The 15,442-nt window shown below is 43.7% G+C and overlaps 1 protein-coding gene across 2 annotated transcripts in view; it reads left to right on the top strand.

Annotated features, from left to right (window-relative positions):
• The window catches only part of Wt1 (WT1 transcription factor), a 48,921-nt gene that overhangs the window by 5,189 nt on the left and 28,290 nt on the right, over window positions 1-15,442 (top strand). Inside the window, exons 1-5 of one of the 2 annotated variants that reach the window (XM_029555269.1) lie at window positions 900-966; window positions 1,120-1,242; window positions 1,667-1,769; window positions 11,006-11,083; window positions 12,475-12,525. In XM_029555269.1, coding sequence (XP_029411129.1) covers window positions 1,221-1,242; window positions 1,667-1,769; window positions 11,006-11,083; window positions 12,475-12,525 — 254 coding nt within the window. In that variant the 5' untranslated portion in view covers window positions 900-966; window positions 1,120-1,220. Of the gene's footprint in view, window positions 1-899; window positions 967-1,119; window positions 1,243-1,666; window positions 1,770-11,005; window positions 11,084-12,474; window positions 12,526-15,442 lie in introns of those variants that run through there. The other variant, XM_029555265.1, reaches the window with a different exon arrangement.

The following is a 15,442-nucleotide window of genomic DNA, read 5'->3' as shown; positions in this document are numbered from 1 at the left end:
GTCCCTAGAATTGTGGGGGTTTTGGAGACTCCTTGAAGGGGGAAGGAATGGAGGCCTCCCCCCCCCCCCCGTGATGGCTCTGCCAGGAAGGACCCAGCTACCCTGAGAGCTCCACCTTTCATTTGCCTCTGGCCTGCATGTCTAGGCTTCTGAGCTTCATCACTCCAGGGGAAGACCCCACTCCCAGATTCACATCCCAAGAAAGCTCCTTAAGGGATGTCCCTCTGCCACACCAACAGCTTTCCAAAGTAGCAGGCCGGGTATGTGTTTACAGAAATTTAGTACCAATAACTATACAAGTTTTCTAAGATGCCACTTTACTTTTCACCCATTTGAAAGATTGGGAAGACTTTGGGCCTTTGTTTCTCCGAGGGGAAACTGAGGAAGAGGGGGCCAAGGCAGTGCTAACAAGGGAAAAGGAGGAACAATGTTCCACAGGAAACCTGGCTTTTTTGGCCTGTGGGCAAGGAGGTGGGCCACCCACCGCAGCCATGGATCCCTTGGGCTCTGGGTAGGCTGGAGAGGGGAAGAGGACTGGGGCGAGACTGGATGTCTTCGCATCCAAATGGTTACCTTGTTTCCACCCTTAGTAGCGAGCCTAAAGATCTTGGGTATCCTGGTGTCGGGTTGTGCAGCCCAGGCAGATAACATTTCCTGGTAATTACCTTTTCCATTTAAAACGCAGGTCGGATAACTAGCTCCGAGTAATTAATGAAAGCTGGTGCGCGGGGACCCCTGATTTACAGCTTGGAGTCAGCGCAGGGTCAGTAGAGCAAATTCAGTTCGCTTTGCCGCACCGCCCCTGCCTGAGAGCTGCGCTGTTTGTTTTTTAAGAACAACTTTATGCGCCAAGCGGGCGACAGTTTTTACACCTAACTTGCTGGAGGGTCTGTGCAGAAGCGGCTATCACCCTGGAAGACCTAGACCTAGAGGAATTGAGAAACAGCGGGGAGCTTGGGAGATAGGGTGAGATCTGGCCGCTGGGCTTGGGCCCTGCTTCCTGTCCAAACCAGACCAGAATCCAGGGACCAGGAACCCACTGCGGTGCGGGTTCTGGTCAAACCCTTGCGTCCTCTAGAGAATGGCTGACCGTGGTGTTTCTTTCTGTCACTTCCCCAGGATACAGTACAGTCACTTTCGATGGGACGCCCAGCTATAGTCACACGCCCTCGCACCACGCTGCGCAGTTCCCCAACCACTCCTTCAAGCACGAGGACCCGATGGGCCAGCAGGGCTCGCTGGGTAAGTGGGTGGATGGGTGGATGGGAATGTTGCTGGTCTTTACCCTCTTCTTCCATCTGCGTCCCATCCCCTGAATTTCCAAGCAAGTTGGGGCAGAGGGTGGAGGTCAACTAAAGGAAATTCGTCTTAAAAACAATGCCTGTTTTTGTACTATTTTAAAGAAAAGATCGAGGCTCCTTTCGTCCCAAATAGTTTAAGGAAATTAATTCTCAGCCAAGACTATGAATGCCTGAGAGTGACTGAGGAATGTAAAGCGAGAAAGTTTTAGCTCCCCACATCCATTTCTCCTCGCTGGGCTCCAGGCGCCATCATCCGCTGCTCAGCACTCTCTCTCCCGCACCGCACCCATCGCACCGCACCCGCTCCCCCGCCGGTTGCCCACACCCCTGGGTCTTGCTCACTGCTGTCCTTGGCTCTCTGGCAGGCGAGCAGCAGTACTCTGTGCCGCCCCCAGTCTATGGCTGCCACACCCCTACTGACAGCTGCACCGGCAGCCAGGCTCTTCTGCTGAGAACGCCCTACAGCAGGTAAGGTGCTGAGTACTACGACTGTGTCCTCCTGACCCTAGAGGGGCAGGTGAGCAGACGGCATGGAAACCAGGTCTGGGCATCGCTGACTGCTGGAGGGCGGGGCTTGGAGGCAAATGAAGCCTTTGCAAATTATAGCAGGTGTCCGGACCTTCTGGCCCTTTCGAATTTGAACGTATACGAAAGCCGTTGCTTTTGAGCTTTATGGCGAGCGAGGTCTTTAACTTTCCCTAGGACCAAAAAGTAAGCCCCGAGTCCACTCCTACTCCATTCTTATGCTTAAAGCCTTCCAAGCTCACTGGCCACAAGGGGCCTAACTACTTAAGCCACAAACGGTGGGTGAGCCACGCCCCCCCCCCAAGGGCCTCTAGGATTTTGTGGAGGTGGTTTGTAGCAGCCTGTGGGAGCTCTGGGACGAGACTTCTAGTCTTGGTGCGGGACGGTGATCTGGGAGACAGCTTCTGCCCACGCATGTCCTTACTCTTTGCGGCAGAAGAAAAACATTATTTTTTTTCCCTCGAAGCCGTCCCCTCTCCCCCGCTCCTGCTTCTTCTTTCGTCCCTAGCCCCACCCTGCTCCATCTTTTCTGCCCCAAATTTATTCTTCAACTTTGGGTGAACTTGGACAGCATCCCGCGTCTCAGATAGGGTTGCCTAGTAACTGTGGTGTGCACACACCGGCGGGGAAGGTGGGGCGGAGGCAGGGAAGTGGCCGCACAGGGTCTTCGCTGCTGGGGATTGGGCGCTCATTACCTCACAACTCCCTCCTCCCCCCCGGGTGAGGCAGAGATCCTGACACCGACAGCCCCTAAACCCATCCCGATCCTCCCGCCTCTTGGCTCCTGGAGGCTGACGTCAAGGGAAGGAGGTAGTGAGGTAATGAAGGAAGGAAAAGCGCCTGTCTTGGGAGATTGGGTTGGGGAATGGCCACGCCTGGGGACCTCGAGTCCCTCAGGTGGAGGAGGGGCGCATCCTTGCTCTTGAGCCTGCAGGAGCGTATCCCGGAGTCTCAGCTGCATTTAAGAAATGGACTCTGGGGCTGGTTGGATTCTCCCACCCGGTTTCCTTCCTGGGAATTTCTAGAGGTGCAAAGTCTTCCATTTCTGGCCCCTGGGGCGCTCAGACTTTGGAAATCTTTCTTTTTGATGTGAAAATCCCGCGTGGCTAATGGGATCTTTGGGGCATGGAGAAAAGTAGGCACACTGTACCTGGAGGGCCACATTTTTTTTCTGCCTCTAGCTAGAAACCAGTTCTGTGCTGGCACCGCAGAACCAGCGTTCTACCTCAAGCCCACTGTCCCGAGTGCCTTTTCCCAATGGGCCAAATCACTAGACTGAGTACAAGGTTTGCATCCATTCTTTGCTGTAAGCCTCTTGGGAGAATTGTGGCCATCCTCTGGAGCAGCTACTCCTGTCTATCACCAGGGTGTCATCTCATCTCCGTTATTCTAGAGCTATAAGGGAGTCAGCTGGAACAGTTCCCTGAACCCTTCAGTCAGGAGGAAGAGCTTGGTGTGGGAGGCCACAGTGTTGAAATGGGCCCTGTTCCTTGGCGACTGGCAACTGGGAAGGTGTCACAGTTCCTCACAATACTGATGTAGCTATAGACACACACCCTCATTATCCTTTCTGCCAAGCCCAGACCCATGTTGAGGGACTCTAGAAAGGGTGTCCATCAGAAAGGCTAAGCTGCCCAGAAGAAGGTGTCTGAGATAAAGTGACCACAATGCATGGTTTAATATCAGTTCTCCAAACCAAGTCCCTATGATGGATTTTGACTTAGGAATGAATTTATGATTGCTATCAAGATGGGAACAGTCATTCTGATTTTTTTTTAATTTTGTGTGTGTGCTGGAGGTTGAGCTCAGACCTTCATGTATCCAAAACACCCACTCTATCACTGTGCTACACAACCCTACCCCCAGATTGTATTTTATATACAAAACTTGCGTATTTTCTTGTCCAAGTTCTAACCGGCCACTGTTGAAAGCAATTTTGTCCAAGTCACCTTACATAAATGTTTAGTTATCTCTTCTATGAAATCTTAAACTTTCTTTGATCTTATTTTTACGTGAATCTCATAAAACACCATTTTCTCTTACTACAGAAATTTCCTAAGTAGAAACATCTCAAAGACAATTGTGATCCTAGTCACCTTGAGTCTTTGGGCTCCACCCAACTTCAATTCACAACATTGATAATCCCCTTTCTAAAATCATATACCTCCTCTGAAGAAATGGTGAATGGGCAATTGTAGAGGTGTTTTAAAATTAGATTTGTGTGCCAATATTACCAAATTTATATGATTTTCTTCTTTCCTAGTCCTAAAAAAAGTTTGAAGGGTATTTAAATGCTTGTGTAAATATAACATTTGAAAATCATAGAAAATCAAACTAAGCCTTTAACTGATGAATGACTTTTGAATTTTGGTGTTCATTGGTGTTTCTACTGCTCCCTGGCTCCATTCCTTTTTCTGTATGAAGTTGAGACTTTGTGGGAAAGGCTTACTTGTATTTTGTTTGCCTTGTTGTGTGTGGCATTCTGAGGTAGACTCCTTAGCTGCCTGTTCCCCATCAGCCTACACCCCTATACAAAGTTTTTGTTTCCCTTCTCTAGGGATCTATTTTCCTTTCCTAACCTGAAATAGAGGAAATACCACATCTCTGGCATGAAAAAAGCAGAGTACAGTGTGAAGAGAGTCTCAAAGTTCTTTGTCTCCTGAATTAATTCCTTCTCTTAGGAAGCAGTTCTGAGTTCCACACATGTTTGTGTGTAGCTATATACAGTCCCTAGTTGACCTATGAGGAGGGATAGGATGTGTTTTTCTCCAGCCCCCCATGCTAAAGATGAGTACAATTTTGTCAAAAGTTTACCAAGGTTTCTGAAGCTAGGTGCTAATGGAGGCATGAGTCTATAGCATAATAACCAAGATTGATTTACTATTGGGAACTAGGATAAATGCTTTCTCAGTTCACTAATCTAATCTGATTATTCTTTGAAGTAGGTACCATAGTCTCCATTTTATTGATAAGGAGTTAAGTTCAGAAACTTGAAATAACTTGCTCAAGCTCACACACTGAGTAAAAATCAGAACTGGGACTTGGTTTTCAGTCTCTCTGACTTCGAAGCCTGTCTATACTTGGGGTGAGAGTGACTCTGGACCACTCACTATCCCTTGTCTGGATTATATTCCTCTGCAGTTCATACCAGTATCTTTCATTGGTAAATAGCAGGTAAAAATGCTTGCATGGACCTACCATGTGCCCGGTGCCATTGTAAGTACCTTATACAAGGTATTGATCTCTTTAATCCACATAACTAAACTTTGAGATAGGTAATGGATTTATCATCTCCATTTTACAGAGGAAGAAACTGAAGCACTGAAAGGTGAATTTTCTAGTGGGACATGGTAAGAGATAAAATTAGGATTCAAATTCAGATAGTGAGGCTCCAGAAGTCCCATCCTCCTTCCCTCTGCACCCTGCTCTCTTGCACATGGCTGGGCGCCACCTTTGAAGGTGGCACCTGTCAGTCTTGCTGGAGGATGAACCTTGTTTCCCACATTGGTGAAAGTCCATTTTACCCGTAATCGCCATGGAAAGTGAGGGGGGGGCAGTGTTTTCCTTGGTGTGTATTGTTAGAAGCACACTTGATCTTTCTCCTAACTCATAAAGCAGCTGTCTTCTCAACTCTAGATCCCTTCAGCTTCATGTTTACCTCTGGGCATGGGCTACTAGGATGAAGCTCAGTATGGCCACCTAAACAATTTAAGAGCAGAGACCCTTCTTTTCATCCATCTCATTTTGGGGGGGGGACTGCTTCCAGGGTCACATTGGTTTGTGCTTGTCCAGGGGCAAGGCCTCAGGGAAGGGTAGACTACCACGTGACCTCCTGGGGTGGAAGTAATGAAGTCCTACCTCACTCAGTAGTACCCCCCTGAAACTTCCACCTAGAAAAGGCAGCTGGCTGTATTTCTCTCCAAACCTTCCTTTCTGTCTCTCCCACTTGCTAACTTCCTCGGTGCCCCCACCCCCTGTCAGTGCCCAGGGCATGGATTGATCCTCACAGTTACTTTGGAAAGTTATGGGCACCATGTTTGAAACATTCTTATTGATACTGAGTTTTTTTCCCGTTGTGCTTTGCTCTTCAGTTAGCTTTACATAGCTTTCTTTAGCCACTATTATCAGCTTAAATGAGGAGCTTTCCTCTTGCCTCACATTTGCTCTTTAGCCCACAGCATTTATTCTAAAAGGAATAACTTCTGGTTCAAGTATTCTCAACTGAATACTCATGATTCTCAAATAGTGATGTGGACAGTAGAGCCCAGGACAGGCAGATTGTCTTTCACAGGACAGCAACAATCTTAGCAGAAATAGAATTTCTGTGGAATTTTGGTAACTGTAGCTCAAAGGGATATTCATAACTTATTACTTGGGCTAGCCTTCACCATAGATATAAATCAAATGACAGCTGTACTCAAGAAAATAAAATTACTATTAATATTGCATGTTTTCACTTGTGTACCTATGTGTATCTTACACTGTACTTTTATTCAGTGTAACATTATGTTTCCCGCATAGGCAGGCAGGTGGAAGGTCTGAAGTGGTTTCCAGGGTGGTAGACCATGTTATCAAAGCCACAGGCTTGAACCGAATCCGTCTCCAGGGAGGGGGAAAAATCTAGTTCCAAATATTCCTGTAACTTTTGTGCTGAGCAAGTGTTTATTAATAGAAGTTGCATCCCCAGTGGGTTTTCCTTTGGTTAGCTGGTGAGCTTGAGAGCAAATACAATACCAAGAGAGTGACTATGAAATAATTATTCACTGTAGCCTGCTGGGCAGAAAGTTCAGGGCAGTCAGCCTCCATGGCGCCATGGAGGGAAGAGCACAGGAAAGGGGCTCTGTGGATGTCTGCATGTAGCTTGTCCACATGTGCCTTGCTTAGTGGTCCAGGCAAGTCCATAGAGACCTTTCCATTGGTTCAGGACTGGGCCATCATAGCAGAAGCTGGGAACATCACATTCTTATCACAAATGCTGGATATCTCTGCTTTTTTGTTGTTATTTGACTTTAAAAATCCTATGGGGAAACTTCACTTCTATTGAGATGCTATTTTGCCAGCCAGTAAGCACACTAACAGAAGAAATCCTAATCTCAGTCAGGTTGGATAATTCTGCTTCAGTGCTAATGGAGACCTTTCTTCCTTGTTCTGTTGACTCTAGTAAACATACTTAAAGATGAAAACGTGCTTGAGCCCACTGCATTTGAATGAGTGGAGGAGTTCTGGTTTAGATAATAGCTGAGGTTATTTTTTTTCTTCCTTTCTTTTGTGTAGAGGTCAAGAACTCAGTAATACTGCAATCCAGGCCAAAACAAACTCCATATGATCTACTACTGATTTCCTTTTAAGTTCCCTCTTTTGCTAGGACTGACTTCCTTTTATTTTACTCCAACTTGCATTAATCCCAGTTATAGAAGTTTCTTTCCTCTCTCCCTTGCCTCTGACTTCAAACATTTCTTACATAGGAAACAAGTGACTTAAAAAAATCTACTTAAAAATATAAAAGACATCATGACTTTTGGAATATATTTTGGCAGCCTGCAGTTTCAGAGTTCACTTCCAACCAAATGGAGCTAGACGGTTGGACTGAAATGTCTACGTGACCACTGTGGCTGCTGTGAGCCAAACCACCTGCTTATCTGATCTCTTCTGGGGATGAAGTGGTAGACACCTACCATAGACATTTAATAAGTCGATGCTTCAGTTTGCCAGAGGTCAATGTTTCCTGACTGGTGCTGTCTCTTTCCATGGGCTTCCATGATGAGAACTGCTTTTTGACTGATTGCCTAAAGAGATCAGTGTCTGAGCATGGTAGGACCTGATATTTTTAGCTCAAGTTGACGTTCTGTATTCTGCAGCAGTAATTATTGTCATTTGCTGTCATTGATTTCCAGAGGAAAGGTTATGCCATCTAGCCAGCTCACTGAGCCACTGGAGCCCTGGGCAGCAGAAGGCAGGATGTGGTTAAAACTGTGCTCTGATCCTATCTCTGTCCTCAGGAAACTTGTTAGTAGCATGGAGATTTTCTGAATGTCCCTCTCTCACATTCCATTTCTCCACTTTCCTTTGCCTTCTGAAGATTTACAGGCTGAGCTGTCAGGACAACTGAAGCACAAAGTGGGGCCCCCACTGGAATCTTGGTTACCTCGGGAAGGAGATGCCTTATCCTTAGTGAACAGAAGAGGATACAATGGGCATCTTGCATCACTGCAGCTTCTAGGAGTCAGAGTTGGTCTTGATGTTCCCTTGGGCATGTTCTCTTTTCCTCCAGATCCATTATTATTGTTATTATTTAAGTAATAGTGTCGGTTCGGACGTCAAATTATTCTCAAAGGAGCAGGGCAGAGGCACATGAGGCATGTTAGCACTAGGCACCTCTTTGAGTCCCAGTCCTTGTCTGACAAATGGAGGCGATAATTATTTCTACTCCATGGAGCTGTTAGGAGTTATATTGAGAGTGTACAACTATGCTGTACAAAACTTGTCAGGCTAGAAAAATTAGGGTCTATTCTCCATATCATCTTCAAGGAGACATTATGGCATTAACTTTTTTTTTGAGCCTTACAACATGCCCATGAAATGAAACTCAGATTAATTTTCTCATTTGACAGATGGGAAAACTGAGGTGCACAGAGCTCTACTATCATTTGCTCAGATTTTCTCATAAGTTCAAAGTATAAGTCCAATGATTCCTAAGGGCCTCTCTGAGGAAGAATCCCAAAGACAAAATAGTTTTATTTTATTATCTACCATTATTTTTATTTCATTAGGCTATTAATGTGATTATGATTATTATATAAGTGACAGTGAGTCTCAGATGTTTCCAAAGGTACAGGACATACCAACTGCCACTAATAAAGTACTACTGTCTAGTACAAACATAGTGCAAGTTACACATGTAATTGGAGATGTGCTAATAAACACATTAAAGTGAAAAGAAAGCTTGTTATAAAATATTGTACTTGACCCAATATAACCAAAGCTTTATTTCAATGTTTGGCTTTGGCTCTATTTTCAGCACTCAATAACCATACATGACCAGTGGCTCCTGTACTGTACAGTGTAATACAGGACACTTGCTAAATGCCCCATAGGAAGATACATAAATGTAAGACATTTCCCTTGTATTTGAGAAACTTTGCTTTCTGGGGGCCAAGGAAATACCCTTAAAAAATATTGGTCTCTGAGATCCCTTTGTGGAGAGGCCACTAGGAATCCATAGCATTGTGCTTTGAAAGGCTTAGAAAATTCCCAAATGTAAAGTTGGATATTTTGGATTCATTCATCTTTGTGCATAAACTTGTTATTCATCTTGTTTCACAGCCTTTTGAATATGATTATATTTTGAATCTTATGTAAGGATTAAATGATTTCAGAAAGATTCCACATCCCAACAGGGCCTCGGAAAATTGTCAACAGCAGTTGAGTGATTTTTGTTGGTGAACAATTTTTTAAAAATTAGTGACAAAAATATAGCGCTACCTGGGGGAATACAATGCCTGCTGGCTGAGATTAATGGCAAGATTAATAAATGGATTGCTTGATGAAAAGGCACAGGAGAACAAAAACCAGGGGGGAGATTGTGGAGGAGGCCACTTATTAATGAACTGTCAGCCCAAAGAAAGTTCAAGAAACTCTCCTGTGGTAAATGCACCAGGCTGGCACTTCTAATAAAAGTTGGGGTCCTTCAGGAATTAATTATACCAGTCTTACAGCAAGAATTTGTGGAATTGGGAAATGCAATGGCACAGACCAGCACGGGCTGCTGCTGTGAACCGGGAAGCTACAGGGGAAACTAATCATTTTTTTCATTGATATGTAGGATATTGTGGTAGCATAATAGCCGGTCAGACACGGGGATGAATGATGGGGTCCAGATACACGCTGACTAATAAAGCTACACATACTTGGAGTTTGAAATCACTTCACTTTTCATATGCAAAAATTCCCTGCTGGAACCTGATTTCTTCCTCATCTCATGTACTGGCCACTAAGGAGTTCCAAATAATTTGCAGAGCGATTATATAAGAGTCAGATGGACTCCGCCATGATTTATCAAGCAATGCTGAGTGAGAGCGCACAGTGTTCAATTATTAGAGCTGATGTGATTTCCAGCCCCCCTTCCCCCGGAGATGGCCTGAGAAAACCCTCTCTGAATTAAAAATTCCTGTTGCCTCTGCCTGATGTAGCAACTGAAAGGAATGCTATGACAGGACGGGAGACTGTCCAGGATTTGTGATCTGGTATCACATGTTAGATATTGAATGCTTCTTATCTCTGTTCACTTCTGCCACGAAGGTAGAATGAAAATTTTCTTCTGTAATGTGTTTAGACCGAAGGTTTCCAGACAAACCATTAATCTCTTGAGGCTCAGATTTCATAATTAACCCTCTCAGTTCTGGCCTAAATGCCTTTTCTGATGGAATATGATCATGTAGGAGATTTGGGGTCATTGATTTATGTGCTAGGAGTGAGATGTGTGCAAAGGAGAGAACAGCTTTAGGGTGGGTACATGAAGGTGTATTTTCACTTTTGGGGTCTTACTATAAATCACTGGCTTTTTTTTAAAACTTTCTTAAAATTCCACTTGACTTGTACCAGGATTATAAAATTTAGGCAGAATAATTCCTTCAGCTGTGCACCAAATTTATTGCTCTTTCCTTTGCTTGTCACATCCTTGAGGATTAGCTCATCCATCACCCATCAGTCTTTGACTTTTCGGACCTTCATAATACACATGATACTTATCCTTTTGATTAAAAAAACTTAATGGCGTTTTCACGAATAATTAATCTGCTGTCTTTTTACTTTCAGCCTTAGGCTTTTAACTTTAATGTTGAGTTATCCAGCCTGTGTTGCCTTTTAAAGCGTTACTCCTTCTACCCTCCCCCCCCCCCTCAAGGCCCCATACCTCTTTAGAAACTCCAAAGTTCCCCATACTAAGGTATTTTTAAGCATCCAAATTACTCTCACATCTTTTGTGATCCCTGTGTGTGAAGTGGATAACTGCAGAGATCTGTGGGACAAAGTGAAAATTGTTTCACATCCACACATTCTGCTGTTCTAGAAAATATGGAGACTTGTGCTATAAAGATAAGTCAAAATTCCATTGCATTTGAAGGAACAATTGTGTCTTTGCATATATAACTATGTTTCTAACCATGGATGTTTTTCAACAGTGACAATTTATACCAAATGACCTCCCAGCTTGAATGCATGACCTGGAATCAGATGAACCTAGGAGCCACCTTAAAGGGGTAAGGTCTTTTCTCTATTGCCCACCTAGTCAAACCATTTTCAGGGTATTTTTAACTTGTGAAAGGAGAATAGGTTTAGAAATAGGGCCATAGGGGCTGGAGAGGTGGCTCAGCAGTAGAGAACACTGACTGTTCTTGCAGAAGACTCAGGTTGGAATCCTAGCACCTACATGGCAGCTAACAACTGTCCATAACTCCAGTTCCAGGGCATCTGACAGCCTCTTCTGTTCTCTGTGGGCATTGCACAACATGGGTACACTTACCTACATGCAGGCCTAACACTCATACATATAAAATAAAAATAATAAAATATTTTTTAAAAAAGAAATAGGAGCCAGGCGTGGTGGTGCATGCCTTTAATCCCAGCACTTGGGAGGCAGAGGCAGGCGGGTCTCTGTGAGTTCAAGGCCAGCCTGGTCTACATAGTGAGTTCCAGGACAGCTGGGGCTACAGGGAGACCCTGTCTCAAAAAAGACAAAAAAAAAAAAAAAAAAAAAAAGGGCCGTAGCTCTCAGTGGCACCAAGAAACTTCCCTCCCACTTCCAATTAGAGTGTTGTACTCAACACTGAATTTTCAAAAATGTAAATGGGATGCTTTTGTCTGGAGCAAGGGAATTGGGAATATTGGGAACACTTAATGTGGCCTTCCATTCTTGAATATTTTAGAATTCTTCAAAGATATTGTGTCCATGAAATGTCATCTGTTTTGTTTTGCTAGCATTATCACAGATATTAGCCATTGTATTATCTTTACAAGAAATGCTTTGCATGTACAAAGTATTGGATATGAACTTGTATTGGAGTGATGTTGATTTGGATGTGTTCACTCCTGGTTGCATTGATTGGTTTTGCTCAAGATATATAACCACCTTAAGGAGAATATAGCTGCCAGATATAGGTGGAGCTTCTGTCTGTGCCTAAAACTAAGCAAGGAAGGCAGGTGGGGCAGGTTTTCAATAGCAAAAGAGCTCATTCACATTTTCTGACAAGTCTGCAGAAGTAGCAGTGGATGTGTCTGAGATGTATCAGGTGCTCTTCTGGGTTACCTCCCTTTGTCTTCCTAACAGGCTTATGAGGTATTGTTACCTGCATTGCAGATGAATTAATCATGTCCAGAGAGTTAAGTAATTTACCGAGTTTGCATCCCGTAAGTGGCAGAGCTGGGATTCTAAGCCCAGATCTCATTCTAAATCTCAGGCTCTCTTCAGCCTCTCTGTGGTGACTTCCACCCCACCTCTGACCCCAGTGGGACTGAGGATGTGGTTTGGCACTCTTGACAAGACAGCTAGTGTTGTGTCTCTGTGTATTTCAAGGCTTCTCATTGGATTCTGGGAGCCTTCTAGAGCCACGCGTCTTCCATTCCCCATTTCCTGACTCTTCTTCTCTTCTAGAATGGCTGCTGGGAGCTCCAGCTCAGTGAAATGGACAGAAGGGCAGAGCAAGTGAGTGGACAATGGCCTTGTTGACTGACATCTGGGGCAATGCAGGAGTTAGGACTGATGTGGGTAATCGGGGTAGCAGATGGGAATGGGAAAAATCTATCCCCTTCTTGTTTATCACAGACATACCGTAGACCACACGGAGTCAATGATATTTCTCATTAACATCCTACAGAACAATTAAGAAAAAAACCACGGAGCAGGAACCCTGCTCATTTCCTTGTGAATATTTCAAAGCATTCAATTTGCGACATTTATGTGGTAGTCCTTTTAGGTCAGTCAAGTCTTTCAGTTGTATTTTACTTAAATTTGCTTTTCTCTGTATACCTTTACATTTTCCAGGAGAACTGTTCTTTTTTCCTAAATCTGTGGCCAGGCTTTGCAAAAGACTTTCCCAACCTTCTTTTCATTCCCAAACTTTTGTGCCTTTTAGCCTGAACCCTGGGCCATTTCTTCAACTATTTCTTCTGATATTATTTTCTCTGCTTAAACCCTAGAAGCAGACTTCTTTCTTTTTTTCTTTTGTTCTGTCCTGTTTTGTTGGGTCTCCTTCAGTGATCAGTGGAGTTGCTTTTCATCTAAGAGTAACAGTTAGATCCTTCTCCCTTCCTCCCCTAACTCCGCCAATTTTTCTGCTATTTTATTCAAATCTATACTTCTTTCTCTGGTCTGAAAAAAAAAATCCCATCAACCTCTGTTGCTTTGAATTCTCTCTCTCTCCACTTCCATCCAAGGGGCCACAAATAATTCTAGCTCATTACTTCTTTTGCCTTTCTTGGCTTGAGTCTCTCTCTTGGCTGTTCAGAATTCAGTAATTCTCCCAAGATTAAATACCAAGGACAGGCAGAACATGATTGTGAAGTAAGCAATATGCTTTAATTTTTAAAATTCTTCATGCTGGAATACAGGTTTGGTGGTTTGTTTAATTTCAAAACATTACAGATAAAGGATCTTGGTATTTACTTGGTTCTGAGTCCTTCTATGACTGAGGAAATTTTAAAATATATACATATTTGAGACAGGGTCTCACTGAGTAGCCTTGGCTATCCTGAAACTCTCTATGTAGATCAGGCTGATCCTGAACACAGAGAGCTATCTGCCTCTGCCTCTAGAGTACTAAGTTAAAAAATGTGCACTACGATGCCTAGCCTAATTCTGATATCTTAAAATCTTTAGATATATGAAATCTGTTTCTTGCCAGGAGTCAGAAACTATTGTCAGGATGAAGCAAAGTGTTAATAATCTCTTCTGTTGGTTTTATAAAAGAAAACTTGAAGAGTTCTTATTGACCCATTAATTATATCTTGGAAAAGGAGTTCTGAAATAAAAATAGATTGTTTAGGAATGCTGACCTTATTCAGAGAGTTGTATAAATCTATCTCAATGATGAGAAACACAAGCAATTTGACTTATTTTCAAGAAAAAAATCATAATAACCATATCACTTATGAAAATTGGTATCACTTTTTAATTAAAATATCACGTACCTTAGACTGAACCCCACTGCATTCTATTTGTGTTTTCTGTCCTCAAAGAGGTTACTTTTTAAAATGTGACTCCACAGAGTTTCTCTCTATCCCTCAAGCCCATGGGCACATCTATCATCAGGTGTCATGGAGCAGTGCTACTATGAGGACAGGACTTTAGGTAGAATGTGGGTAAGCGGAAGTGGAAATGAAAGCAGAAGCTGGTGGTGGGAGGCTCCACTTCCTAATGACTTCCTTCTTTGTTTTCTTTCTCCCTTTGCTCATTTTCTAATCTCTGCATGTCTGTTGAACTGCTTTTATCAACTTAAGTGGGAGAATCCTGTATTTCAATTTCAGCTAGAGAGAAGGAACTTAATGAAGTCCCATTCCTTTTCTGTACACAAATAAATGAAATTGTGTATAAATGTGGGGTGCGTGTGTGTGTGTGTGTGTGTGTGTGTGTGTGTGGTGCATGCCTTGAGATAGGGTCTCCCACAGAACCAGAAACTTACCCTTTTGAATTAGGCTCAGGATATGCCATACCTGGATTTTTATATGAGTGTTGGGGATTTGAACTCAGATCCTCATGCAGAACAAGTGGTTTTACCCACTGTATTATCTTCTTAGAGGAGAAACTCAGCTTTTAAAAGTGCGATCCTGAGCATTCATTGTCAATATTGAATACTTCTGGTTTGGATGCCTTGTGCTTTCTGTTTTGTATTTGTGGGAAAACATTTTCTGTGTGCATTCTAAATGGCTGCTGACTTCTTAGGGCTGCTGACAAGCCTCAGCTACCCTGTTGGCCTCTGTTTTGTCTCTTCTGAAGAAAATATCCTGCAAAATGGAGAAACACATCAACCTTGACTGTGGTCCAAGTTATTAAAACAAGGAGGAAGTTACTCTCGGGGGACTGGGTAGGGGGAGTGGGAAATCCAACACAATAGCAACGTGAAAGGAGTGCTGAGCAAAATGAATGTCCCTTTTGCTGGTCCAAGAAGTTTACAGACTGCTGGGAACACACAGTATTTGACCTGTGGATGCTTGAAAGGAAAAATGAGGAGACTCCTAATGAGTGATGTATGGGGAAAACAAAGCTTCGTGTTTTGGTAGGGCCAAGGCTGTTGAAGCTGGAGAAAATCCTTGCTAGACATGGTCTCATCCCTGAGAACCTGTGCCAAAAGAGATAGGGCTTTGGCTGGGAGCTGCATTCAAGCCCCACACCTTCCCTCTCAGGCACACTCATGTAAGGTACCTATCCAGGAGATTTACTTCTTGAAAACAGATAACCTGCTTTTAAGTAGATCCTGGAGTTTCAGATGCATAACAAAAGTGGAGAGCTGAAGTTTCAGGAACATGAGCAGCTCTGTGAATAGAGCATTCCTGAGCATGTTCCTTCACTTTCACCAGCACCTCCAGAAAGCTGTTGACTTCCTTCATTGAGAGTCCCTCCCTCC

Source organism: Nannospalax galili, unplaced genomic scaffold (assembly GCF_000622305.1).
Source record: "Nannospalax galili isolate Female #2095 unplaced genomic scaffold, S.galili_v1.0 scaffold11, whole genome shotgun sequence".
Classification (NCBI taxonomy): Eukaryota; Metazoa; Chordata; class Mammalia; order Rodentia; family Spalacidae; genus Nannospalax; species Nannospalax galili.
This window is presented reverse-complemented; position numbering and strand designations above follow the sequence as displayed.